General features: G+C 43.7%; 1 protein-coding gene across 1 annotated transcript; it reads left to right on the top strand.

Annotated features, from left to right (window-relative positions):
- The first annotated feature begins 131 nt into the window (after positions 1 to 131).
- On the top strand, positions 132 to 16526 carry LOC130112261 (mitochondrial adenyl nucleotide antiporter SLC25A23-like). The gene is made up of 10 exons (XM_056279543.1): positions 132 to 923; positions 9877 to 10000; positions 10119 to 10206; positions 10647 to 10758; positions 12641 to 12799; positions 13268 to 13420; positions 13799 to 13912; positions 14090 to 14257; positions 14373 to 14520; positions 14988 to 16526. Exons 1-10 carry the CDS (start codon positions 738 to 740, stop codon positions 15179 to 15181), a joined length of 1446 nt encoding a protein of 481 aa, XP_056135518.1. The 5' UTR covers positions 132 to 737; the 3' UTR covers positions 15182 to 16526.
- The last annotated feature ends 10362 nt before the right edge of the window (positions 16527 to 26888 follow it).

The following is a 26888-nucleotide window of genomic DNA, read 5'->3' as shown; positions in this document are numbered from 1 at the left end:
GGCGGTAGACTAGTTTAGGATTGTATTTTATCCGAAAGGGAATCGATGGACACGATTTTAAATCAACTGCCTCCTTCATTCTGACAAGTGGGCAGCCCCGTCAAGTGAAGGCGCCGCAACCTGCTCGCGTTAGTTGCTCCAGTTTCTGCCATCTGCTTGGTTGGCGGATGGGAGAGGAAGAGATATGAACTCCCTGTGTGCGTGTTTTAACTATGGATGCATTATAGTAGAACATCCATGGTTTTAACTCGACAACTGCGACGGTGAGAATAAAAACCTGCGTAACGGAGGCTCCGTTTCTACTCGGGAGAACAGCCGGGGTCGGACCCCGACTTGCTTCCTGGTTCTTCCAGGAACGTCGCGAAGAAAATTTCACTTTAGGGTTTAATTTAAAACTTAGGATTGATTTGAACGCTACGAACAAGTGAAGCGCAGACCTGCACGGCCGGTGTTGTATCGAACTCCATTTCCGCCTATGGAAACCGGTTAGCTATGGTTAAGCGTTGGGGTTAGGCTAAGGTTAAGTTAAGGTTAAGTAGGTTAGGTTAAGGTTAAGTAGGTTAGGGCTAAGGTTAAGGTTAATCAAGCGTCCCGGTGTTGTATCGAAACTGTGGCAGATCCCGGCGGGGAAACGGAGTTCCATACACCGGGTAATTCCCAAACGGCCCCGATGTAGCTGGAAAACTTCGGCATATTGGCCCACATTGACCCGTCAGTCCACCTGTACGCACCCCAACATGAGGCAACATGGGGTCCAGTTTCCCCAGGCGGGCAGCCAGGGTAGTGCATCGGATCCAGAGAGAAGGAAGCGGTGGGCCGAACTGTTCGATCGGCTCGATCTTAATAAAGATGGACGGATCGACATCTTCGAGCTGCGGACAGAATTGGGGCGACGGGGTCTCTCCCGGGGCATTCTGGAGAAGGTAAAACCCTGTCACGGTTGTGCGTTCCCACCAATAACTTAACCTTGTTATGATTATACACTGTTTCTCTATACAGATTTTGCCTGAACAAACTTATACACACACTGATTATTTCACGCCTCTGGTGCCATCAAATATAGACGTTAACACCTGCATCAGATAAGGTTAATTGATAGGTGCCATAAAGCTCAAATAATGAAAGTACTGCTCAGGGAGGCGTGGTGGCGATGATGCAACGTCCTACTTTACATGCTCTGTTTGGACAGCTAGCCAGATAAGTAACTTCAGTGGCTGGAAAGGATTGTGTCACAGGTTCACCTGTCTTTAAATTTGCATCGGCAGGTGATGCTGGTCGTCAGACACTGCCTTCGGTGTGTGGGTGTATGCTAAGTGCTTTGATTCTTTTCATATTACGCTTGTCAGCGAAGTTTCCAGGTTCTCTCACCTTTCTGTGATATCATCTACGCTATATGGACAAAAGTATTGGGACACCAGGCCATTACACCTACAGGAGCTTTTATGACATCCCATTCTAAATCCACAGGCATTAATATGGAGTTGATCCCCCCCAGTCCCCAGCCCCCCCCTTGCAGCTATAACAGCTTCCACTCTTCTGGGAAGACTTTCCGCAAGATTTTGGCGTGTGTCTGTGGAATTTTTTGCCCATCCATCCAGAAGAGCATTTGTGAGGTCAGGCACTGATGTTGGACGAGAAGACCTGGCTCGCAATCTCCATTCTAGTTCATCCCAAAGGTGTTCGATGGGATTGAGATCGGGGCTCTGTGCGGGCCAGTCAAGTTCTTCCACACCAAACTCATCCAACCATGTCTTAATGGATCTTACTTTGTGCACTGGGGCACAGTCATGCTGGAACAGAAAAGAGCCCTCCCCAAACTGTTCCCACAAAGTTGGAAGCATAGAATTGTCCGAAATGTCTTGGTTTGGTGAAGCATTAACATTTCCCTTCACTGGAACTAAGGGGCCTAGCCCAACCCCTGAGAAACAACCCCATACCATTATCCCTCCTCCACCAAACTTTACAGTTGGCACAATGCAGTCAGACGGGTAACGTTCTCCTGGCATCCGCCAAACCCAGACTCATCCATCAGACTGCCAGGCAGAGAAGCGTGATTTGTCACTCCACAGAACACGTTTCCACTGCTCCAGAGTCCAGTGGCAGCGTGCTTTACACCACTCCATCCGATGCTTGGCATTGTGCTTGGTGATGTAAGGCTTGCATCCAGCTGCTCGGCCATGGAAACCCATTCCATTAAGCTCCCGGCACACAGTTTTTGTGCTGATGTTAATGCCAGAGGAAGTTAGGAACTCTGCAGTTATTGAGTCAACAGAGCGTTGGTGACTTTTACGTACTACGCGCCTCAGCACTCGTTGACCCCGCTGTGACTTTACATGGTCTGCCACTTCATGGCTGAGGTGCTGTTGTTCCAACGCTTCCACTTTTCAATAATACCACTTACAGCTGACCGTGGAATATCTAGCAGGGAAGCAATTTCTTGAACTGACTTATTGCAAAGGTGGCATCCTATGACAGTACCACGCTTGAATTCACTGAGCTCTTCAGAAGAGCCCATTCTTTCAGAAATGTTTGTAAATGCAGACTGCATGGCTAGCTGCTTGCTTTTATACACCTGTTTCTGTGGCAATGGGTCTGAATGAAACACCTGAATTCAATGTTTAAGAGGTATGTCCCAATACTTTTGTCCATATAGTGTATTTCACTCCGTGTGAACGGCAGTGCACGGAGGTTCTCCCTCATAATCTTCTTCCTCCCTTTAACTGTAACTGTACTGGCAAGGAATGAGCCTCTTGCTCTCCCTCTGTTTCACTCTCTCTCTTTCTCTCTCGCTCTCTCTGACTCCAGCATGCATGCATGCATTTGTGTGTGCACATATACCATGCTATCTATTTCAGTACACGCGGTAGAACTTTGTAAGATGAGAAAGCTAACCTTTTACTCTCTTTAGTTCATCCTTCCAGCTGACTTATGATAGCTTCTATTAAATTGAGCATGTACAAAGGGTCGATAATTTTGTGCAGTACTGCACCCTGTTGGGTGAGCCTGTGCTATAGCTCTTATCCCACCTCTTTTCGACCCTGTTCTGATGTTTTTTGTGTTGCACCTATCATAATTACTTTATTCTCCTCTGTCTCTTCTGCAAATCTTCCACTTGCCTTACCGCCTATTCCTTTTTCATAGGGAAAATAATCAGCTGAAGTTGGACCCAAAGATGAGGAGAAAGATATTGGGTTTTGCTAACCTTGACAACAATGGCTCTATAGTTACTGCAAAAGAAAATAATTCAATATTGTTCATGAGAAAACAAGGCGGCATGTGATATCTCACACACAAGGCTGCCAGCATAAACATAAACGTGTGTCAATCCACTGACCAGGCAAGTTCCTGACACTGCACTGAAACTGCTGTAACGTTCCATATCAAATTTCATGTCAGCCTTCTTTGTAAGCACATAGTTGTAACACAGATGATATGGTTAATAGAGGACCTAAATGTTGGAAAATGCAGAGAAATACAGCGAACAGAACAACTGGCCAGGCAGAGTTAGGCCTCCATTATTGCATATCGGCCCAAAAACAGGCCTGCCTCTGTTATTGGCAGAGCACAGAAAATGCCATTTGTATGCAAAACTATAGTCAACAGTCACAACGTTTGGAAGTAATGTGTTGCTTGTGGCACCTTTGTACCTAAGTCTGTATTGATCGGGTAAGCAGGCACTTGTACTTGAATATGATTTGAGGGACCTTGGTCTTGTGGAAGGAATTTCTAACTCCAAATATTTAACCACTACTACCTCACCAGAACAACAGCAATAATCATCTTCAGAGGCTTGGTCTACACAAAGTAAGATACAGGGGATAAATGGTTATTGTTGATTGTTAACGCACACATAAAACTGACTCCCAAATCAGGTCAGCCTTTGCCGCTACCATTATGACAGTAGATGGCACTGTCTGCATCTGTTTCTACTGCCTTTTAGATTTGCCTCTTGAGGCAAAGGCTAGGAGAAGGTAACCCCGAATTCAAATCCAAGAAGGTGCTGGCAGCAGGGCGCTTGATGGTGTTTGCGGCAGAAGAGCCCAATAGGATCATGAGCCCTATCGAACCAATGGCACAAACATCAGATGGCATGCAGAGGAACCATTCTGTTGGTCAATGGATGGCATCACATGACAAGTAAGCTGTCACTGCGGGGCAACCTCTTTATCTACTGAGCCTGTTGCACTACGGTGTACCGCTTAGGAATGGGTTCTGAGGTCCAAAGAGACTGTTCAGCGTGGGCACGACACCGACTGTCTTAACTACTGTGCAAGGCGTGATGTGAGGAGAGCTCGATGGGAAAAGCACTTGCGAGGAGAGCTTGCGTGCTTGCCGAGCTTAAACTGCATCACAGTCATCATTTTTGATAGACTGCCCAAGAAAATTGACAATTAAAATTTCCCTTCTCATGGGTTTGGTAAATTGCTGCATTTGCATCGGTGGAAATTATTGTATTACTTCTGCTTCATATACAATATCAAATATTTCTTTAGTTTAATTAGTGTGAAAAATGAGGTGGTGGCTGTCACACCATGCCTTAAAGGTGGCAGTCTCCTTATGATACATTGAAAGGCAGTTGTCACCATGTAGCTGGTTTAATGTAATATTATCATCTGAGAATTTGATGATGTAATTATTTGGCTGTCTGCTTCTGCATTCATTCATACACAGTGTGAAGAGGATGTGTGAGCTCACAATGCCTTGTGGTGCCCTCCTGTACTGCAGTGTTTGACCTCAGAGAGGGGACCATTGACTGTCGGGACCGGTTTTTATTTTATTTTTATTTTTACAGGAGCTGTTTAAGAAATAATAAAACCATCTGATGATAAAAGGATTTACTTGCATGTCATTTGATTTCTGGACAAGCAGGAGTGGCAGGAGTGTATTATAAGCTGAACTAAGATCCACAAATAAAACACGTACGCATGCCTTGGGGTCCTCTAAATGCTCACTGATTAGGTGTGTCACACTTATGACAACATCCTCTGCACTCTGCCCTTGCCTGTATGCAAACTGAAGAGGGTCCAGACATGAAGCCACATCTGCCTTAAGCATGGTTACTATGACTCTCTCAAAACATTTAATTATTACAGATGTTAAAACTATCGGTCTAAAGTTCTGGTTGGCCAATGGGCATGGTATTTTAGACACAGGGATGATAATGGACTTTTTCCAGAGGGCTGGAGCAGTGTGACTATCCAAGGACTGTTGAAAAATAGGACACCATGCAGCAGTTAGTTCTGATGAGAATTTTTTTTCGCAGGAAGTCAGACAAGCCATCTGGCCCTATTGATTTCTTATTGCATACTTTGCTAAAAATGGACTATATCTGCTGTGGTTCAGCTTCCAGCCTGTAGGAAGCATCAGCAGTGGTAATGGAGTTTAAGGCCTCAGCCCTCTCCTGGGAAAAGTCCTGTGTTTCAAATCTGAAATGAAAGTCATTCAGATTATCAATTCTGTCCTGTTCATCCAGAAATAAACTACTATTACTCCAACTTTTGGCTGCTCCCATTAGGGGTCGCCACAGCAGATCATCCATTTCCATTTCTTCTTGTCTTCTGCATCTTCCTCTGTCACACCAGCCACCTGCATGTCCTCCCTCACCACATCCATAAACCTCCTCTTTGGCCTTCCTCTTCTCCTCTTCCCTGGCAGCTCCATATTCAGCATCCTTCTCCCAATATACCCAGCGTCTCTCCTCCACACATGTCCAAGCCATCTCAATCTTGCCTCTCTTGCTTTGTCGCCAAACTGTCCAACCTGAACTGTCCTTCTAATATAATCGTTACTAATCCTGTCTTCCTTTGTCACTCCCAATGAAAATCTTAGCATCTTCAGTTCTGCCACCTCTAGCTCCACCTGCTGTTTTTTTCATCAGTGCCACTGTCTCCAAACCATAAAACATAGCTGGTCTCACAACCATCTTGAAAACTTTCCCTTTAACTCTTGCTGGTATTCCTCTGTCACAAATCACTCCTGACACTTTTCTCCACCCACTCCACCCTGCCTACACTCTCTTCTTCACCTCTCTTCTGCACTCCCTGTTACATTGGACGGTTGACCCCAAGTATTTAAGCTCATACGCCTTCGTCACCTCCACTCCTTGCATCCTCACCATTCCGCTGTCCTCCCTCTCATTCACGCATAGGTATTCCATCTTGCTCCTACTGACTTTCATTCCTCTTCTCTCCAGTGCATACCTCCACCTCTCCAGGGTCTCCTCAACCTGCACCCTACTCTCGCTACAGATCACAATGTCATGTGCAAACATCATAGCCCACAGAGACTCCTGCTTGATTTTGTCCGTCAACCTGTCCATCACCATCACAAACAAGAAGGCTCAGAGCCGATCCTTGATGTAATCCCACCTCCACCTTGAATCCATCTGTCATTCTAACTGCACACCTCACCATTGTCACACTTCCCCCATATATATCCTGCACCACTCCTATATACTTCTCTGCAACTCCCGACTTCCTCATACAATACCACACCTCTTCTCTCCGCACCCTGTCATATGCTTTCTCTAAATCCACAAAGACACAATGTAACTCCTTCTGGCCTTCTCTATACTTCTCAATCAACATTCTCAAAGCAAACATCGCATCTGTAGTGCTCTTTCATGGCATGAAACTATACTGCTGCTCGCTAATCATCACCTCTCCTCTTAACCTAGCTTCTATTACTGTTTCTCATATCTTCATGCTGTGGCTGATCAACTTTATACCTCTGTAGTTGCTACAGTTCTGTACATCGCCCTTATTCTTGAAAATCGGTACCAGTATGCTTCTTCTCCACTCCTCAGGCATCCTCTCACTTTCCAAGATTGTGTTAAACAATCTAGATAAAAACTCCACTGCCATCTCTCCTAAACATCTCCATACCTCCACAGGTATGTCATCAGGACCAACTGCCTTTTCATTCTTCATCCTCTTCATGGCTGCCCTCACTTCCTCCTTGCTAATCCACGACACCTCCTGATTCACTATCCCCACATGATCCAACTTACTCTTTCGCTCATTTTCTTCATTCATCAGCCCCTCAAAGTACTCCTTCCACCTTCTCCGCACACTCTCCTCGATTGTCAGCACATTTCCATCTCTATCCTTGAATGCCCTAACCTGCTGCACATCCTTCCCAGCTTGGTCCCTCTGGCTAGTCAATAGGTACAAGTCCTTTTCTCCTTCCATAGTGTCTTAACCTCTCATACAATTAATCATACGTCTTTTCCTTTGCCTTAACTCTCTTTACTTTACACTGCATCTCCTTGTGCTCCTGTGTACTTTCTTCATCTCTCTGACTATCCCACTTCTTCTTTGCCAACCTCTTCCTCTGTATACTTTGCTGTACCTCCTCATTCCACCACCAAGTCTCCTTGTCTTCCTTCCTCTGTCCTGATGACACACCAAGTACCTTCCTAGCTGTCTCCCTCACTATTTCTGCAGTGGTTGCCCAGCCATCCAGCAACTCTTCACTACCACCCAGTGCCTGTCAACTCTTCCCTGAACTCCACACAAGTCTTCCTTCTTCAGCTTCCACCATTTGATCTTCGGCTCTCCCTTCATTTACTTCTTCCTCTTGGTCTCCAAAGTCATCCTACAGACCACCATCCGATGCTGCCTAGCTACGTTCTCCCCTGTCACCGCCTTGCAGTCTCCAATCCCTTTCAGATCGTGCCTTCTGCATAAGATAGTTCATCCAGAGATAAACTGTTTCCTATTAGAGTTTGTTTTTTATGTATTTCATACCATCCCATAATCTTTAATTGTCCATTGAGCTGAAGCTCTGTTCCAATTGCAGATTGATGTTTCTCCCTTCCTATCTCAGAAGATGATTAAGTTCTTTTTGTGCTGTGACTGCACCCACATGGTCTTTGCTCCTAAAAGCCAGCTTCGTTTTTTTTTTTGTTTTAATTAATCCAGGCTTTAACCTCCTTAGTAATATGTGGCTTATTGTTGGGAATGTGTAAAATGTCTTTTTTAGTAACTTGTCCACACAAAAGTTAATGTAATCTGTTATTGTATCTGTTAACTCATCAAACTCCAAGTTATCAAAAATGCTCCAGTCAGTCCTGAGGAAACTTTCTCTCAATATTTCCACCATGTCCTTAGTCCACCTCAGCACAGACTTGTGCTGGGGCTTGATTGACTTGAGCGCAGATCTGTATATGGGTATAAGATTGTCGTGGTAATTATTTTATTCTGCTCTGACATTAAATGAGGAGCGAGATAAAAATCTTACAGTATTGTCACACTTTAATATGTTCATGAACAGTCGCACAAGCCTAGATACTTAAGTGTATGCCCTGATCGCAGAATCCACTCCATTTATTTATTTATTTCATTACTTCTTTTTTCTTTTTTTTAAATTTCCCTCCCCCTTTTTTTCCCCCAATTGTACTTGGCCAATAACCTTATTTTTCGAGCTGTCCCTGTCACAGCTCCACCCCTTCTGCCAATCCGGGGAGAGCTGCAGACTACCACATGCCTCCTCCGATACATATGGAGTCGTCAGCCACTTCTTTTCACCTGACAGTGAGGAGTTTCGCCAGGCGGACGTAGTGCATGGGAGGATCATGCTATTCCCCCCAGTTCCCCATCCCTCTTGAACAGGTGCCCCGACCGACCAGAGGAGGCGCTAATGCAGTGACCAGGACCATACCCACATCCGGCTTCCCACCCACAGACGCGGCCAAGTGTGTCTGTAGAGACGCCCGACCAAGCCAGAGGTAACGCGTGGATTCGAACCTGTGTTGGTAGGCAACGGAATAGACCACTACGCTCCCTGGATGCCCAGCCCACTCCCTTTATACCTTGCACCACAAACTGCTGAGTCATGCTTATTGTAAAGGAGTTATGGTCATCAATGGTATGTACCCAGAGTTTCCCCCTAATCCTGGTTGGAAGAAGTAGCTCATGTTTTTTTGTTTGTTTGTTTTTTTTTTTTTTTTGGATTTCTTCCTCCCTTTTTCTCCCCAATTGTGCCCGGCCAATTACCCCAGTCTTCCGAGCCAACCCGGTCGTTACTTCACCCCCTCTGCTGAGCTGGGGAGGGCTGCAGACTACCACATGCCTCCTCCGATACATGTGGAGTCGCCAGCCGCTTCTTTTCACCTGACAGTGAGGAGTTTCACCAGGGGGACATAGCGCATAGGAGGATCACGCTATTCTCCCCAAGTTCCACCTCCCCCCTGAACAGGCACCCCGACCAACCAGAGGAGGCGCTAGTGCAGATATCAGGACACACCCTCATCCGGCTTCCCACCCACAGACATGGCCAATTGTGTCTGTAGGGATGGCCGACCAAGCCGGAGGTAACACGTGGATTCAAACCGGCGATCCCCGTGTTGGTAGGCAATGGAATAGACCGCTACGCTACCCAGACGCCAAGTAGCTCATCTTTATTGTTGGAATTTCATCCTAATAACAGAACTTGCTCAAATAGTTCATAGGTCAGGTCTCGTCTCATTTTGTCTTGTCCAGCTCATAATTCTCCAGGACCTTTCCTTCAGACTTTGTGACACTGAAGTGAGTCTCCTACATATTTCTCTGCCATCAACCAACAGTCAATCACAGGCATTCACTTTTTTTCTATATATATTTTGGATATATGTGTTTTGTAGTTTTTTTTGTCGTTTCTTTTGCCGTATATGTGTTCTTGTAGTTTGGATGTGTTTTTGTCTGTGTTGCACGGCTGGAGGAAACAATAATTCATTTCATTTCATGTAAGCAGGTGCATGGAATTAAATGACAAATAAATGTTCCTGATTTATGGTACCACCTTTGACCCGCTACACATGAGCCCCAAGCATCCTAACCAAAGCCCTCACACTGTCGCTCTCACTTCCTCTCCTCCCTTTCCCCGCTTCCCCTGCAGATAGTGAAGGCAGGGGACACCAACCAAGATGGGGCGCTGGACTTTGAGGAGTTTACCCAGTATCTTTGTTCCCACGAGAAGCAGCTCAAACTCATGTTCCGCAGCCTAGACAGGAACAATGATGGTCTGTAGTGGCCCACAAAACAATCTAAGATCTAATTCAGATCTGTCTAGTAAATGAATTCTCCATACCGTCTTTTTCATCTTTTCTTCTCTGATGTGTGATTGGGTTGTATTCATAGGTGAGATAGATGCCGCTGAGATCCAGCACTCTCTTCATACTGTCGGTGTGGATGTCACTTTGGAGGATGCTGCCAGGATACTGCAAAGGTCTCTTATTAATGTCTATTTTTGCTTTTGTTATGATTTATTAAAAATTCTTATTATGGGATTGTCAGACAAATTTATATGGATGTTTATAAACAATGGCACCATAAAACAACAGAACCATCAATCTCTGACCCCAGCTATAGATATACTCCATTTCAAAGACACCTTGGCTTGAGGGATGAGCTAACCATTAATGAAGAGCTGGCCATGTTTAGATTTTAGCACTGAGAAATCATCTGCAGATCTGTGCTTTTATCAACTGAGCATCATGACCTAAAATGGCTTAACTGCCCAAATGAATTCAGACACTGAAAAAGTGAAGACTGTTGTAAATTTTGATACCTCACAGATTCAATGTTGTGTGTGTGTGTGTGTGTGTGTGTGTGTGTGTGTGTGTGTGTGTGTGTGTGTGTGTGTGTGCATGTACACGTGTCCGCCAGTATGGACAAGGACAGCACCATGACCATTCACTGGAGTGAGTGGCGAGACTATTTTCTTTTTAACCCTCTTTACAACATGGAGGATGTGGCTCACTATTGGAAACGCTCCCTGGTAAGATCACAGAGACACAAACATACTTCCTCTCTGCTTTGCAATTTGAGATTATCACAGATCAATTCTGTGAACAATTTTGTGAACAGATTTTTACAGCTCATGACACCAAATACTAAGAGTTAAAATGATGTGGAAATTATTTTTCAGCATGAGTGCCACAGTTCAAGTTGGCTCTCAGCTGTCTGATAGTAACATTGGTAATAATGACCAGAGTTTCCTGCTAGAAAAATTAAGGCGCATGGCAGAAACATGGATGAAGAGCGTCTTCAGTATCTAGATTCAAGATTTAGTTTGTTGCTTTATTATGTACCTGCGTACCAAAAAACCCCCAAAATGCCGTTTCTCCCAGCCCACAGCAATACGACAGAAAAGATAAATCTATATATCTAAGGGTTGTCAAGGCAGCATGGCAGTTTATTCTGTTGCCTACCCACATGGGGATTGCCTGTTCGAATCCCCGTTTTACCTTTGGCTTGGTCCGGCGTCCCTACAGACACAATTGGCAATGTCTGCGGGTAGGAAGCCGGATGTGTGTGTGTGTCCTGGTTGCTGCACTAGCTCCTCCTCTCAAGGCACCTGTTCGGGGGGGAGGGGGAACTGGGGGGAATAGGATGATTCTCCCACGTGCTATGTTCCCCTGGTGAAACTCCTCACTGTCAGGTGAAAAGAAGCGGCTGGCGACTCCATGTATCGGAGGAGGCGTGTGGTAGTCTGCAGCCCTCCCCAGATCGGCAGAGGGGGTGGTGCAGCGACCTGGAATGGCTCAGAAGAGTGGGGTAATTGGCTGGATACAATTGGGGAGAAAAAAAGGGGGGGGGTCCAACAAATAAATTTTGCAGTACAGTCATGGGTTAGCAGGGTTAACAAGAGGGGTCTCAGGATGCAGCCCTAGGTGAACCTGTGCTCACGAAGATGGAATTTGATGTGTGGCTGCCCACCCTGACTGTCTGCTGCCTCCGCATCAGGAAGTCAAGGACTCAGTTGCAGGTGCCAGTGTCCATGTCCAGCAACCTCAGCTTCTCCACCAGCTGTGGTGTGATGGTGTTAAATGCTGAGCTGAAATCGATGAAAAGGATCCTGGCGTAGGTGTTCTTCCCTTCCAGGTGTGACAAAGTGAGGTGGAGTGTGGTAAATATTGCATCTTCCGTGGATGGATCAGTTGGCTCTATATGCAAACTGTAGGGATCTAGGTTTGCAGTGAGGAAGGCCTTGATGTGCTGCATGACAAGCCACTCAAAGCACTTCATAACTATGTGAGTGAGGGCCACGGGGCGGATGTCATTCATATAGGCTGGGTTTGACTTTTTGGTCAGGGAAATGATGGTGGCACTTTTGAGGCAGGTGGGCACTACTGCTTGGCTGAGTGAGGTGTTGAAGATGTCTGCAAAAACATCTTTCAGCTGTTCTGCGCAGTCCTTAAGAACACACCCAGGTATGTTGTCCAGCCCCGCAGCCTGGCGAGGGATGGCGCTGGTGAAGGCCTTCTTTACCCCAGCTGTAGACAGCTGGAGTACCTGGTTGCTTGTTGATGGTGGAAGTGGAAGTGTCTGTGCCTGCGTGTTGTTGTTTATCTCAAAATGGGCAAAAAGTCATTGAGTTTGTCTTGTAGGGAGGAATCTTTAGGACATGCCTCTGCAAGCATGCCCTAAAGATGGGGGGCTTGTAGTCAGTTATTACTTGAAAACCTTGCCACAGGTACCGTGTGTCTTTATTATCAGTGAAGTGGCTGTTGAGCTTTTGTCCACATGGCCTCTTCGCCTCCTTGATACCCCAGGACAGATTTCTCTCTCTAGAATCCTCATTCTGTTTCATCCCTTTTTTCCTTTCTTCCCTCTTCTCTCATACTATCCCCATTCCTTCCCATGCATGGCTCCATTAGATTTTGGACATAGGTGAGCAGTTAAGAGTACCAGATGAATTCTCGGAGCAGGAGAAGACCTCTGGTTTTGTGTGGAGGCAACTTATGGCTGGAGCCATGGCTGGGTCTATATCCCGGACGGGAACCGCTCCCCTGGACCGCCTCAAAGTATTTCTACAGGTCAGGCAGAGCTTTTTATGTTAACACAATTTCACCTCTCACTTTAGGCTTGAAAACGCAAAGAATAGTCATTATCTGACAATTTGTTTATTACTGTTACATTTTGTTATTTTGTGTTAAATCCAACTTGGTTTTGATTTGTGTCAAAAAGACTTCAATTACCTGTAAGTATGGTGTGTGTATGTGTGTGTGTGTGTGTGTGTGTGTGTGAGTGTGAGTGTGTGTGCACGTGCGCACACACACACACATGCACCTTGCAATGAACTTGTGAACCGTCCAGAGTGTCCCCCTGTCTTCTTTCCAACGCCTATTGGGATAGGCTCCAGCCCCCTGTGACCCTCAGATTAAGCTGGTCTAGATAATGGATGGGTGAATGGAGAACACTGTAGTAGACCTGGCCAACCTTTACCACCAGGCCAACAGATGCTCCAGCTCGCTGTTGTTTTTGATGACTTGTTCCTGTCCCAGGTACATGGGTCCACTCTGGGCAAACAGAATGTACTGAGCGGTCTCCGAGCCATGGTGACAGAGGGAGGACTTGGATCACTGTGGAGGGGCAATGGGATTAACGTCTTAAAAATAGCCCCAGAGACGGCCATCAAGTTCACAGCCTATGAGCAGGTGAGGGGACCAAGGACTTCTCATATCCCTGCATAAAATATCAATTTGGTCTCTCTCATTCTCTCCCTCTCTCTTTCTCTTAATCAAATCTATTGATAAATCTTTTTTTTTAATCATCTTCACTTAAAAATTCAAAATTGAATATGCTGCAGTAAAGTCATTGTTTTACCATTTTCTCCATTGCACCATCATTTTGTCATTACTTTTTTTTGTTACCTTTGATTACTCTCTTTTACTTGTTGGATTTTATTTTTTTACTGATTTTATTTTCCTAAATTCTGTTTTATTTCAAGGTTACAATGTAGCCGTGCAGGACATTAAACTCCCCACAATATGAAAACTTACTTGGCATCAAAACTTTATTCTGATTTTCTGTAGATTAAACTGGTGATTCGTGGCAAAAATGAGACAAGAAATCTGAAGGTGCATGAGAGGTTTATTTCTGGCGCATTAGCTGGAGGCATAGCTCAGACTGCAATCTATCCAATGGAGGTAAGACCAAGCTCACACACACACACACACACACACACACACACACACACACACACACACACACACACACACACACAGAGGATACTCCCCTCCTGGTTTGCTCAACAAATGACTGAAAAGATACTTTGGAGACAGCCTTTCCATTTCATTTTGTATTCCTTCCTCCTCACCTTCCAGGTGCTGAAGACCCGTTTGACCTTGAGGAGTACAGGGCAGTACTCTGGAATAGCAGACTGTGCCAAGCAGATCCTGCAGAGGGAAGGTGTTAAGGCCTTCTACAAGGGCTATGTTCCTAACATGCTGGCAATCATTCCTTATGCTGGCATTGACCTGGCTGTATATGAGGTCAGAGGGACCCCCTCCCCCCACACACACAGACCCACATTGGCAGGCAAGACAAATGCAAATTGTACACACACAGACCTCAGACTGTTTACTTGTAATCCCCTCTCACTCCTAGACTCTGAAGAATGCCTGGTTGCACAGAAATAAAAGTTTAACTGACCCAGGAGTTATAGTGCTGGTGGGCTGTGGTACTGTTTCCAGCACCTGTGGACAGCTGGCCAGTTATCCTCTAGCGGTGGTCCGTACACGTATGCAGGCACAAGGTGAGAGTATGTGTGTGCAAAGCAAAGTGGAGCCACTTACTGCTTCCAGCTGACACACCAACTTGGCCTTATCCCTACAGTGTACTCAAATAGTTAAGATTCAAAAAAGGAGAAAAAAAAACATGAAAAATGCCTGAGTACCTACTTACCAATACTACTTACCACTACTGTTACTACTGCTACTACTACTTTTGGCTGACCCACTTCTAAATGGTAAATGTAGTTATAAATGACCTTTATACCAAATGCAAACATTGCTTTTCGCATTTTGGTCAGCCAGCCATGTTTGGCCATTCTGTGTTTTACAGACTATAAAATGGTGAGAATAATTAACGATGTCATAAATAGAGACAAATTGAAAGACTGCATTATGTAGCATGGTGGCCTGTGCATGGCTTTGAAAACCCCTGCATGAGTGAGTGGCAGACAAATATTTCAGCGGAGCTCCTTCCTCTCTGTCTCCTCAGCCTTAATGAAGGGGGACCACCAGCTCTCAATGATGGCTCTGTTTCAAAACATTGTGAACCAGGAGGGTGTGGCCGGACTGTATCGTGGACTCTCCCCCAACTTGCTAAAAGTCATCCCTGCTGTCAGCATCTCCTATGTGGCCTACGAATACACGAGGAAGGTCCTGGGGTTGGGCAGTGAAAGAGAAAGCTAAAGGGAGGAAAAGGATGAGTGGAGGAAGGGAAGGAAAAGAAAAGGGGATAGATCAACAGACATGGGACTGAAGTGGCAGGGTGTTTGTAAGTCCACAACTGAGTTGAAATCAAGTGCATTGAATTTGTGTGTGATAACAAGCTAGCTTGGTAGAGGCGATCAAACATATTCAGCTAACTGAGAAAAACGTTTGTGTTCTACTTAAGCAGTAACTAATTAGATAACTAATGTGTCTACTGTCACGATATTTTTATCTGGTTTGAATCTTACTAGTGCATTTTATTTGCCATTACTTGAGAGATGGTTCTGTGAGAGCTGAAATTTTTTGTAATTGCCAATTTGGAAATGTTGACTTGTTCCTTATTTAAAAGGTTGAATTAAACCAATAAAATTCTAGACAGTCTTAATGAAATCATCTTAAACAGTAATATTTTTAACTTGTTTTCTTAAATGAGTTGAAATTATGTGTTGAGAAACAGAAATTACATAATTTTAAGGACAGTTTCACTCTTGGAAAAAAATGAAAAAATTCAAACACGCACACAAATTCGATGCATATAGTTTAAATTCGGGTGGCTTGTGGTACAAGTTTCAACCCATAGTTTTTATGGGAAATAAATAACCACAAGCACATAAAGTCAAGTCTTCCAGTAATGTTTTGAGTCTTACACACGGTCATGTACATAATAAAATGCATAAACATTTGCCCTTCAGAGAAAGAAAGGAGGGTTGGAGTTAGGGCAGAAGATGTGAAAATGAAGAACACATCCACCACTGGATCCAAGTATTGCATCGCATGGTCTGAATCCTCATATTTACACTCTCTTACCTAAATGGGAGGTTTCTATACCAAGGAATGCTGTATTTGATATATATATATGTCCCACAGTGCATGCCAGCAGTTGTCTTTGGTGGAAAAGCCATTCGATCAGCTTCAGTATCTCCAGACTTTTTACACAGATAAGTACCTGCCTTAACTTGCTCAAGACCAAACATATCAAATGTGCCGTCTGTGACATACATTTGGAAACATGACTGAGCCACAAGAGGATAATCACAAACTCAGTCTTCTCCCCTCACGATTTAAGGTGGCATATAAAGAATTATGCAAAGGGATGCTCTTCTCAGCTTTTCGAAGAAAACAGGAACCAGCTACTGTCCTCTGGTTTTCAGTTGAATATAGAACCAGAAAACCCATAAAGAAGTTGAAAAGATGTTGAAAAAGAAAACTACAAAATCTTATAATAAATAAGAAATCATACCATTTGTGTTCCACAAGCAATAAACACTTGCTGACAGTTATTATTAAACTAAGTTTAATTAAAGTCATGCAAACAGATGAGATGATAAAGCAAGACTAGGAATAGCTTTCGTCTAGTTTGTGTTTCCTGAAGAATTACATTTGCATACAGCACATTAAAGAACTTCAGATTTTATAGGGTTGTATTGGGCAAAGCCATATTACTGAGCCCTATGCTGTGTTTGATGTGTTTGGTGTGTGCGTGCGTGCACGTGCGCGCGCCCCAGGGTTTTATTGTCTTTTGTAATGTGGTTGGAGGTTTTTTCTTATTGTCTTTAGACTATAGTCTAGTTACTGTCTCTTTCAGGCATGGAAAAAATGTCCCCATATACAATTTAAATCTGCAGTGTCTTCAGAAAGTATTCAGCCTTGAACTTTTTCACGTTCTTGTTACACCTCCAAATTTTAATGCATTGAAATAATTTTCTCCTGACACTAAAATAATAAATTCAACACATTTATGTTGCAAACAATGATTTTTTTTATTTTTTTATTCAAGAACATTATTTTTTTCAGAAATCTCCAGAATCTGTACTTTATAAAAAGGCCTTTGACAGCAGTAACAGCTATGAGCCTCCTCGGGCTGCTCCATGCAAATTTCTTCCCAGTCTGCCAGTTTAGATGGAGCTCATCAGTTGATGGCAATTTCCAGATCAGACCACAGATCAGATTTTCTACAGGATGTAAGTCTGGGCTTTGGCTGGGCCATTCATGATCATTAATCTTCCTTTATTTTAAGCCATTCCTTAGTAGTTTTTGCTGTGTGCTTTGGGTCATTGTCCTATTGAAATACGAATCTTCACCCTTTAACACAGATGTCTTGCAGACTGAAACAGGTTCTCTTCAAGAATTTGCTTGCACAGGTATTTGGCTCCATCTATCTTTCCCTTGAAGGGAAAAGGCTTTGCGGTCTCTCCAGCTGTAAACCAACTCTGCAGCATGATGCTGCCACCACAATGCTTGATGGCTTTACCGGGGTGTTGAGCCAACAAAGTGTTTTGCTTTCAGGCCAAAGAGCTCAACTTTACTCTCATCAGACCATGAAATCTTCCCAGACGTTCTTAGAGTTTCCCATGTGGTTCTAGCCAGTTCCACACGTGTCAATGTTGGCCTTTGTCTGAATCAGTTTTCATCCAGCCTCCCTCCTAAAGAGGCAGAATATGTGACATGCTGAAAGGTTGGCGATCTCTGGACAGTTTCTCTCATTTCAGCTGGTGATCTCTGCACCGCTTAAGTCTCATACAGTGGGGGGAACAAGTATTTGATACACTGCCGATTTTGCAGGTTTTCCCACTTACAAAGCATGTAGAGGTCTGTAATTTTTATCATATGTACACTTCAACTGTGAGAGACGGAATCTAAAACAAAAACTCAGAAAATCACATTGTATGATTTTTAAATAATTAATTTGCATTTTATTGCATGAAATAAGTATTTGATCACCTACCAACCAGTAAGAATTCCGGCTCTCACAGACCTGATAGTTTTTCTTTAAGAAGCCCTCCTGTTCTCCACTCATTACCTGTATTAACTGCACCTGTTTGAACTTGTTACCTGTATAAAAGACACCTGTCCACACACTCAATCAATCAGACTCCAACCTCTCCACAATAGCTAAGACCAGAGAGCTGTCTAAGGACACCAGGGACAAAATTGTAGACCTGCACAAGGCTGGGATGGGCTACAGGACAATAGGCAAGCAGCTTGGTGAGAAGGCAACAACTGTTGGCGCAATTATTAGAAAATGGAAGAAGTTCAAGATGACGGTCAATCTCCCTCGGTCTGGGGCTCCATGCAAGATCTCACCTCGTGGGGCATCAATAATCATGAGAAAGGTGAGGGATCAGCCCAGAACTACATGGCAGGACTTGGTCAATGACCTGAAGAGAGCTGGGACCACAGTCTCAAAGAAAACCATTAGTAACACATGACGCCGTCATGGATTAAAATCCTGCAGTGCATGCAAGGTCCCCCTGCTCAAGCCAGCGCATGTCCAGGCCTGTCTGAAGTTTGCCAATGACCATCTGGATGATCCAGAGGAGGAATGGGAGAAGGTCATGTGGTCCGATGAGACCAAAATAGAGCTTTTTGGTATAAACTCCACTCGCCGTGTTTGGAGGAAGAAGAAGGATGAGTACAACCCAAAGAACACCATCCTAACCATGAAGCATGGAAGTGGAAACATCATTCTTTGGGGATGCTTTTCTGCAAAGGGGACAGGAGGACTGCACCGTATTGAGGGGAGGATGGATGGGGCCATGTATCGCAAGATCTTGGCCAACAACCTCCTTCCCTCAATAAGAGCATTGAAGATGGGTCGTGGCTGGGTCTTCCAGCATGACAACACCCCGAAACACACAGCCAGGGCAACTAAGGAGTGGCTCCGTAAGAAGCATCTCAAGGTCCTGGAGTGGCCTAGCCAGTCTCCAGACCTGAACCCAATAGAAAATCTTTGTAGGGAGATGAAAGTCCGTGTTGCCCAGCGTCAGCCCCGAAATCTGAAGGATCTGGAAAAGATCTGTATGGAGGAGTGGGCCAAAATCCCTGCTGCAGTGTGTGCAAACCTGGTCAAGAACTACAGGAAACGTCTGATCTCTGTAATTGCAAACAAAGGTTTCTTTACCAAATATTAAGTTCTGTTTTTCTGACGTATCAAATACTTATGTCATGCAATAAAAAGCAAATTAATTACTTAAAAATCATACAATGTGATTTTCTGGATTTTTGTATTAGATACAATCTCTCACAGTTGAAGTGTACCTATGATAAAAATTACATACCTCTACATGCTTTGTAAGTGGGAAAACCTGCAAAATCGGCAGTGTATCAAATACTTGTTCTCCCCACTGTAGCTGGTCTCCTGGTCACTTCTCTGTCAATTGCCTCTTTTGACCAGTTGCTCAGTAGGATGGTCTGATCTCGGTTATGTCTGCATTGTGCCAAAGTCCTATCATTTTTGTTACAATGGACTTTATGGTGCTTTTTGGAAGATTTCAAAACTTTCTAAAGTCTTTTTATAACCTTCTCCAGCCTATGTGTGTCATCTGCTGGTTGACTTTTACAGTGAGGACAGGAAGAGTCTGCATTAGGAAAAATCTTGGCCAGTCTAGCATTGGTCAAATGTGCTCTCAAAACAACCTTTAGTTGTATTACGCTATGTGTTGCACATGGTGAGGAGGTATGTATTAGGCCAAGTGCAGCCTCCCAGTCATCATCTGTCATTTCCCCTCCAAGGTCCTCTTCCCAAAGTCTCCTAACAACTTGCAATGAAGCTATTACTTATTTTGTCAAAGAATTGATATTAAGCCTTTGCAGTTTGGGGATAAAGAAAGAATGTGGTTGATTGTATTGTTTGTTGTCAAATTTGGAAAAGAAGTGATGTTTTTCTGGGCAAAGTTTTTATTTTTGATGATTTATTTTATTTTGACATTGTAGAGGATTATGTCTATAGTAGTACAAAAAAATTAATCATATTTTAATTTTGACTTTGCAACATAGCAAAATAACAAAGTCATTGGGGTGAATGTATTCTGATGCCACTTATATCTGAATATTTGTTTTGGGTAATGATGAGAAGTTGGAGGAAATCTAATTTGATCAAACGGGACCTTCATATCTTCATATCAGGAAAGTTTTTTTTCTCTCAAACCAACCAGCTAGAATCCCCCCAACTCTGCATGTGTTTCCCCCCACAAATGAGGTCATCAAAACCACAACACATGTTATATTGCTATGGTAAGAAACAATTTATCAGCGAAGTCTGTACAATTTGAAGTTTCGCTTTATTTGAAAAGTCACACTTTTTGAGACTGCTTTGGATTTAAAGGACAGCTGCTATATCGCAGGTTTTTGTACTTTCTCCAGTTTTTGTTGGAATTATAGAATCAAGGAGTATTTGGGGTTTTTTTTTTACAGGGACCAACCCGCTTTTTTTTCCTCCCAATTGTACTTGGCCATTTACCCCACTCTTCAGAGCCCCCTCCAATACATGTGGAGTCGCCAGCCGCTTTTCACCCGACAGTGAGGAGCTTCGCCAGGGGGATGTAGCGCGTGGGAGGATCACGCTATTCCCCCCAGTTCTCCCTTCCCCCGAACAGGTGCCCTGACTGACCAGAGGAGGCGCTAGTGCAGCGACCAGAACACATACCCACATCCTGCTTCCCACTTGCAGACACGGCAAAGTGCGTCTGTAGGGACGCCCGACCAAACCGGAGGTAACATGGAGATTCGAACCAGCGATCCCTGTGTTGGTAGGCAATGGACTAGACCGCTATGTTACCTGGACGCCCCATGGCTGATCAACTTTATACCTCTGTAGTTACTACAGCTCTGCACATCACCCTTATTCTTGAAAATCGGTACCAGTACACTTATTCTTCACTTCTCAGGCATCCTCTCACTATCCAAGATTGTGTTAAACAATCTAGTTTAAAAGCTTGACTGCTATCTCTCCTAAACATCTCCATGCCTCCACAGGTATGTCATCTGGACCAACCCCTTTTCCACTCTTCATCCTCTTCGTAGCTGCCCTCCTTGCTAATCCACTGCACTTCCTGATTCATTATTCCCACATCATTCAGCCTTCTCTCGCTCTCACTTTCTTCATTCATCAGCTTTTCAAAGAACTCCTTCCACCTTCTCAACACACCCTCCTCACTTGTCAGTACATTTCCATCTCTATCCATCATCCTAAACTGCTGCACATCCTTCTCAGCTCAGTCCCTCTGTCTAGCCAATCGGTACAAATCTTTTTTTCTCCTTCCTTAGTGTCCAACCTCTCATACAACTCGCCATATGCCTTTTCCTTTGCCTTCTCCACCTCTCTCTTCAACTTACGCCGCATCTGCTTGTACTCCTACTTTCATCTCTTCGTCTATCCCACTTCTACTTCGCCAACCTCTTCGTCTGCATACTTTCCTGTACTTCCTCATTCCACCACCAAGTCTCCTCGTCTTCCTTCCTCTGTCCTGATGACACACCAAGTACCTTCCTAGCCGTCTCTCTCACTATTTCTGCAGTGGTTGCCCAGCCATGCGGCAACTCTTCACTACCACCCAGTGCCTGTCTTAACTCCTCCCTGAACTTCACACAAGTCTTCCTTCAACTTCCACCATTTGATCCCTGGCTCTGCCTTCATTTTCTTCTTGATCTCCAAAGTCATCCTACAGACCAATATCCAATGCTGCCTAGCTATGTTCTCTCCTGTCCCCACCTTGCACTCTCCAATGTCTTTCAGATTGCATCTCCTGCATAAGAAGCTATAGGCCACCTGTGGTCAGCTTCCTCCACTTTTATACATCACCCTGTGTTCCTCTTCTTGAAATATGCATTTGCCACAGCCTTTTCCATCCTTTTTGCAAACTCCACCATCTGTCCTTCCACATTCCTCTCCTTGACACCATATCTGCTTATCACCTCATCACCTCCATTCCCTTCACCAACATGCCCATTGAAGTTCACTCCAATCACCCCTTTCTCCTTGAGTACTGTTACATTCCCCGTTAAAGGCTTGGGGGAAGTAACAAAGAAAATAAAAAGTGTCCCGGGGGAATGAGAAAGGTGGGAGGCAGAACCAAGTGCAAAAAAAGAGTAGATTTATTTACAAAAAAATTAACCTTCAATCAAAAGACAGAATAAAAGGGCAACTAAAGATGCTGGCTCTTAACCAGGCTTAGCTAAACAAACAAGAACAATTACAAGCTTCACGCTCCTTCACAAGGAGTAATAGATTAACACAAGAGCTCGCTCTCCGGTTGACAACCATGGCCCACTGGTCGTCTCTCTCTCTCTCTCTAGCTGCCAACAATGGCCCACTGCACCGAAAAAAGTAAAACATGGCTGTTGTTCATTTGATGCATTTTTTCTGATTGTGATAACCTAAAAATATTAGATTGTTTATTTGACCTAAATGTTGTGAATTAAGCTTATAGATCAACTTATTTTTTTGTTTGATTCAATATAAAATGTCGACTTGACCATTAAACTGAAATTACACATTGATCAAATACCCTTTTTTTAGATTGAGCGTGTTTCGCGCATGCGCTTTCTCTGCTCGGCCCGTCAGCGATATTATGAACCCTACATAGGCCTCGCCAAAATCTCGTTTCTGGCTTTGTCACGTGTGCGCCACCGTAGCAACGCGAAAATATGTTGTTATGGGGTTAGCGCGCATCAAGGAAACGCTGTACACCCACAATTTAACCTGTCTAAGTTATCCACAATCAACATTAACGTTTTTAACTCAATCTTTGCTTGCTCCACGTTTGAGCATAGGATACTTCACCCCTTATCATGACTACAAACAAAACGAGCTCCTATATTGTAGTAATATGACTTTTACATTTATACACAGGTAACAACTTACTGATTAGCTTTCTTAAATGTGAGAAAGTCTATTTATTAGATATATGTTCATTTTCAGACAACTAACGTTACTTACCTCCGTTCTGTTGTTGACAGCCAGCAGTCCAAAATTACAAAAGCAGCCAGCTGTCCAAAATTGCGAAAAATACAAAATTACAAAATTGAAGGTAGCTAACGTTAGCTTTGCTTCGCACCGAGTTGATAGTTGATTGTTTCCTTAGCAACGCAGCGGAAATCCGGCGTCCGTTCGCGAGATTTGGGACAGGGTACGGGATTTTGGCGAGGGCTATGTAGGGTTCATAATATCGCGGCCCGTCAGGCTGTAGCACGTGTCTTTCCAACCGTCATTTCAATAAGAAGAAGAAGCAGCGAGTGCCTTTCTTGCCGAGGTGAAGAGACTTGAAACTGGTAAGGGAGGTATACGAAACTAAATACGTAAACATTAACCTTCACTCTTGTCGAAAATGTATAACTCATACAGTTTGTATTAGATATAACCTGCAGTATCCGAAGGAGTTAAAATTTACTTTTGAAGTCATTCAGAAGGTGTTCATGGGCCTAGATGCAAAAAAAATGACGCTCAAAGTTGAACGTTTGTGCAACCTTCTACACAGCCAGTATTGAAACCAAGCTTTACTGAGGATTCACAATAATGCTGATGACCCTTATCCTTTAGCGGGTACTGTAATTAATCTAATCTGTGGATTGCAGTTTTCCTCATACCAAACCTGATCAGTTATTGAGCTGTTTAAGAATCAAATGCATTTGACTGGTAGCACCAATCGAATGCAAATGGCATGCTCATGTTTTTTTTTTAATTTAATGAGATGCTGCTTTATGACTGTTTTTAAGTGTTGCCTACTGTGTTGACTACATGTCATGATCAATTTAATCCATTCATACATTGATACATATTCATACATTAATTCATACATTAAACCATGCATACGTTAATTACTTCCTGTATCAAATATAGACACTCCTGCACGGAAACATTCAAAACACAAATATTGAATTTTTGTCATTGTTGAGGGCAAATATATTGGAAATAAAAATATATATCTGTAACTGTCTCTGTGATCTCGGTCATTTATCAAACATGTTTTGATTACAGCTTAGAATTTATAAGTAATGACCGTCCGCGGTGGCGTAGCGGTCTAAGCATCGGCTTGGTGTCGATGCAGTTGCCCACTGGGGACTGGGGTTCGCGCCCCGGTCTCGTCAGATCCGACTATGGCCGGACTCGGTGAAGCAGCAATCATTGGCAACGCTGTCTTCGGGAGGGGGGCGGAGTCGGCTTGTGTTCGTCATGTGAATGCGTCTCTGTGTGTGTCGGAAAAACAGTGGTTCGGCTTGGATTCGCCTTGTCACGAAAGTGGGGAGGCGCTTTCCTTCGAGACTGCCGGCCGGAGAGATGCAGTTGGCGAACGCATGCAATACGAGGGTGGGTGTTTGAATTAAAATAGGGATCAATTGGCCACTAAATTGGGAGAAAAAAGGGAAAAATCAGAAATAAATTTATTAAAAAAAAAGAATTTATAAGTAATGTCAAATAAACTCACTTTTTAAAAAAATTAGTTAATCTAAAATAATATTGTGGCGAATTCTACTAGTGTTTCTGCTCCGAGGTTCATTCACATATTACCCACAATGCAACTGAGGCGTCGCTGTTTTGGTTATGTTGTGGGATATGGAACATGTTAAAAACGGACATATCTGTTACAGATAGCGGTGATGTGGTGGAAGGTAATGGGGACGTTATGAGAGAAGTTGATTAGACAACATGCTACTTCCCACCATGAGGGTAAAGAGTAGGCAAATAGATAGGGTCGCTTCGATGGCCAAGAAAAGGGTGGAGCTAGGACCCATACAACCTTGTGTCTGTTCTGACTTGCGGTTATTAAAAGTTTACTTGTTAACTCTTGAAAGGGTGTCTGAGATGTCTATTATTTAACCACGTCACAATATATTTTCTTGAATCTAATATTAGCAATTTTTTTTAAATTGAGGTGATTTAAAATAATCAGGTTTCTCCAACCTTTTAACCTATAAAAATCAATTGAATAGAATAAATATTTCAGGTTGAAGAGAATGGATTATTTACATTGAGATAATAAAGACAATGTTTTTTTCAATTGGCTAAAGTTAAAATAATTAGCTTGCCTGAAGTTAAAAAAGTTTGCTTGGATTTAAAAAGATTAAATTAGACGGAGTTTTTTTTAGGTTGAGCCAATGTCAAATAGTTTGTGTGATGGAATACTCTAATTTGACTAGGTTAAACCAACAAATTACTTTTTTCAGTGTGGCACTGTTTGGTGTCTCTCTCCAAGGTATATACCCAGCTGATGAGCAATGGGGGTCACCTGGGCTCAGTCAGCAGTTCCACAGGAGGCGGGGAATTACCTGGAGAGGGAAGATTACAGACATGGGGCACTATGGCCTTAACACCCCCTCCCATAAAAACAAATCCTAGGTTTGTCCATGAGAGAGTAATTGTAAATACACGGCACTAGGGCTGTAACACCCCCTCCCATAACAACAAACCCCAGGTTTGTATATAAGAGGGTAATTGCACACATAACACACGGCACTGGGGCCATAACACCCCCTCCCTTAAATACAAACCCTAGGTTGGCATTCAAGAGGGTAATCCTCTTCACTCCGTTTAAAGTTGGCTTCGTTCTTCTCCCCGAGCTACTGCATGAGGCGGATGTTCTGCTCCTGCATGTCCAAATTCTCATTCCCCCAGGACACTTTATTTTCATTGTTACGTTCCCCGTTAAAGGCTAGGGGATGAGGGGAAGTAACAAAGAAGATAAAAAGTGTTCCGGGGGAATGAGAAAGGTGGGAGGCAGAACCAAGTGCAAAAAAAAAAAGACTAGATTTATTTACAAAAAATTAACCTTCAATCAAAATACAGAATAAAAGGGCAACTAAAGATGCTGGCTCTTATCCAGGCTTAGCTAATCAAACAAACAAGAACAATTACAAGCTTCACGCTCCTTCACAAGGAGTAATAGATATTAACACAAGAGCTCGCTCTCCGGTTGACAACCATGGCCCACTGGCCCTGTTGGGTGTCTCTCCGAGGTATATACCCAGCTGATGAGCAATGGGGTCACCTGGGCTCAAGCAGCAGTTCCACAAGAGGCGGGGTATTACCTGGAGAGGGAAAATTACAGACACGCGGCACTAGGGCCATAACAAGTACACTCTCCACCACTTCATCCAACTCACTCCAGGATTCTTCTTTCTCTTCAATCTCACACCCAACTTGCAGGGCATATGCGCTGACAACGTTCATCAACCCACCTTAAATTTTTAGCTTCATACTTAACCCTCTGTCTGCCACTCTTCACCTCCAACACACTCTTGAGATACTCTTCCTTCAGGATTACCCCTACCTGATTACCCCATTTAAATGCTTAAATGCATTTAAGTGCTTATAAGCATTTAAATGAGTTTAAATCTTTAGTGTTCCTGGTGGGACAGTAAAGCTGAGCTGAGCTGAACTGTTATATGTTCTTTCTCTGTCATTAGTAATTGTTTATTTGTTTAAATGTTTTGTTGTGGATTGTGTCTTTGTGGATTTAGAGAAAGCATATAACAGGGTGGCAAGAGAGGATGTGTGGTATTGTATGAGGGAGTGGCAGAGAAGTATGTAGGAGTGGTGCAGGATAAGTATGGTGAGGTGTGCAGTATGAATGAAGGATGGGTTCAAGGTGGAGGTAGGATTACATCAAGGATCGGCTCTGAGCCCTTTCTTGTTTGTAATGGTGATGGACAGTTGACGGATGAGATCAGGCAGGAGTCTCCATGAACTATGATGTTCGCGGATGACATGGTGATCTTTAGCAACAGTAAGGAGCAGGTTGAGGAGAGCCTAGAGAGGTGGAGGTATGCACTGGAAAGAAGAGGAATGAACGTCAGTACAAGCAAGACGGAATATCTATGCATGAATGAGAGGGAGGACAGCAGAATGGTGAGGATGCAAGGAGTAGAGATGATGAAGGCGTATGAGTTTAAATACTTGGGGTCAACTGTG

This window comes from Lampris incognitus, chromosome 5, assembly GCF_029633865.1.
Source record: "Lampris incognitus isolate fLamInc1 chromosome 5, fLamInc1.hap2, whole genome shotgun sequence".
Lineage (NCBI taxonomy): Eukaryota > Metazoa > Chordata > Actinopteri > Lampriformes > Lampridae > Lampris > Lampris incognitus.
This window is presented reverse-complemented; position numbering and strand designations above follow the sequence as displayed.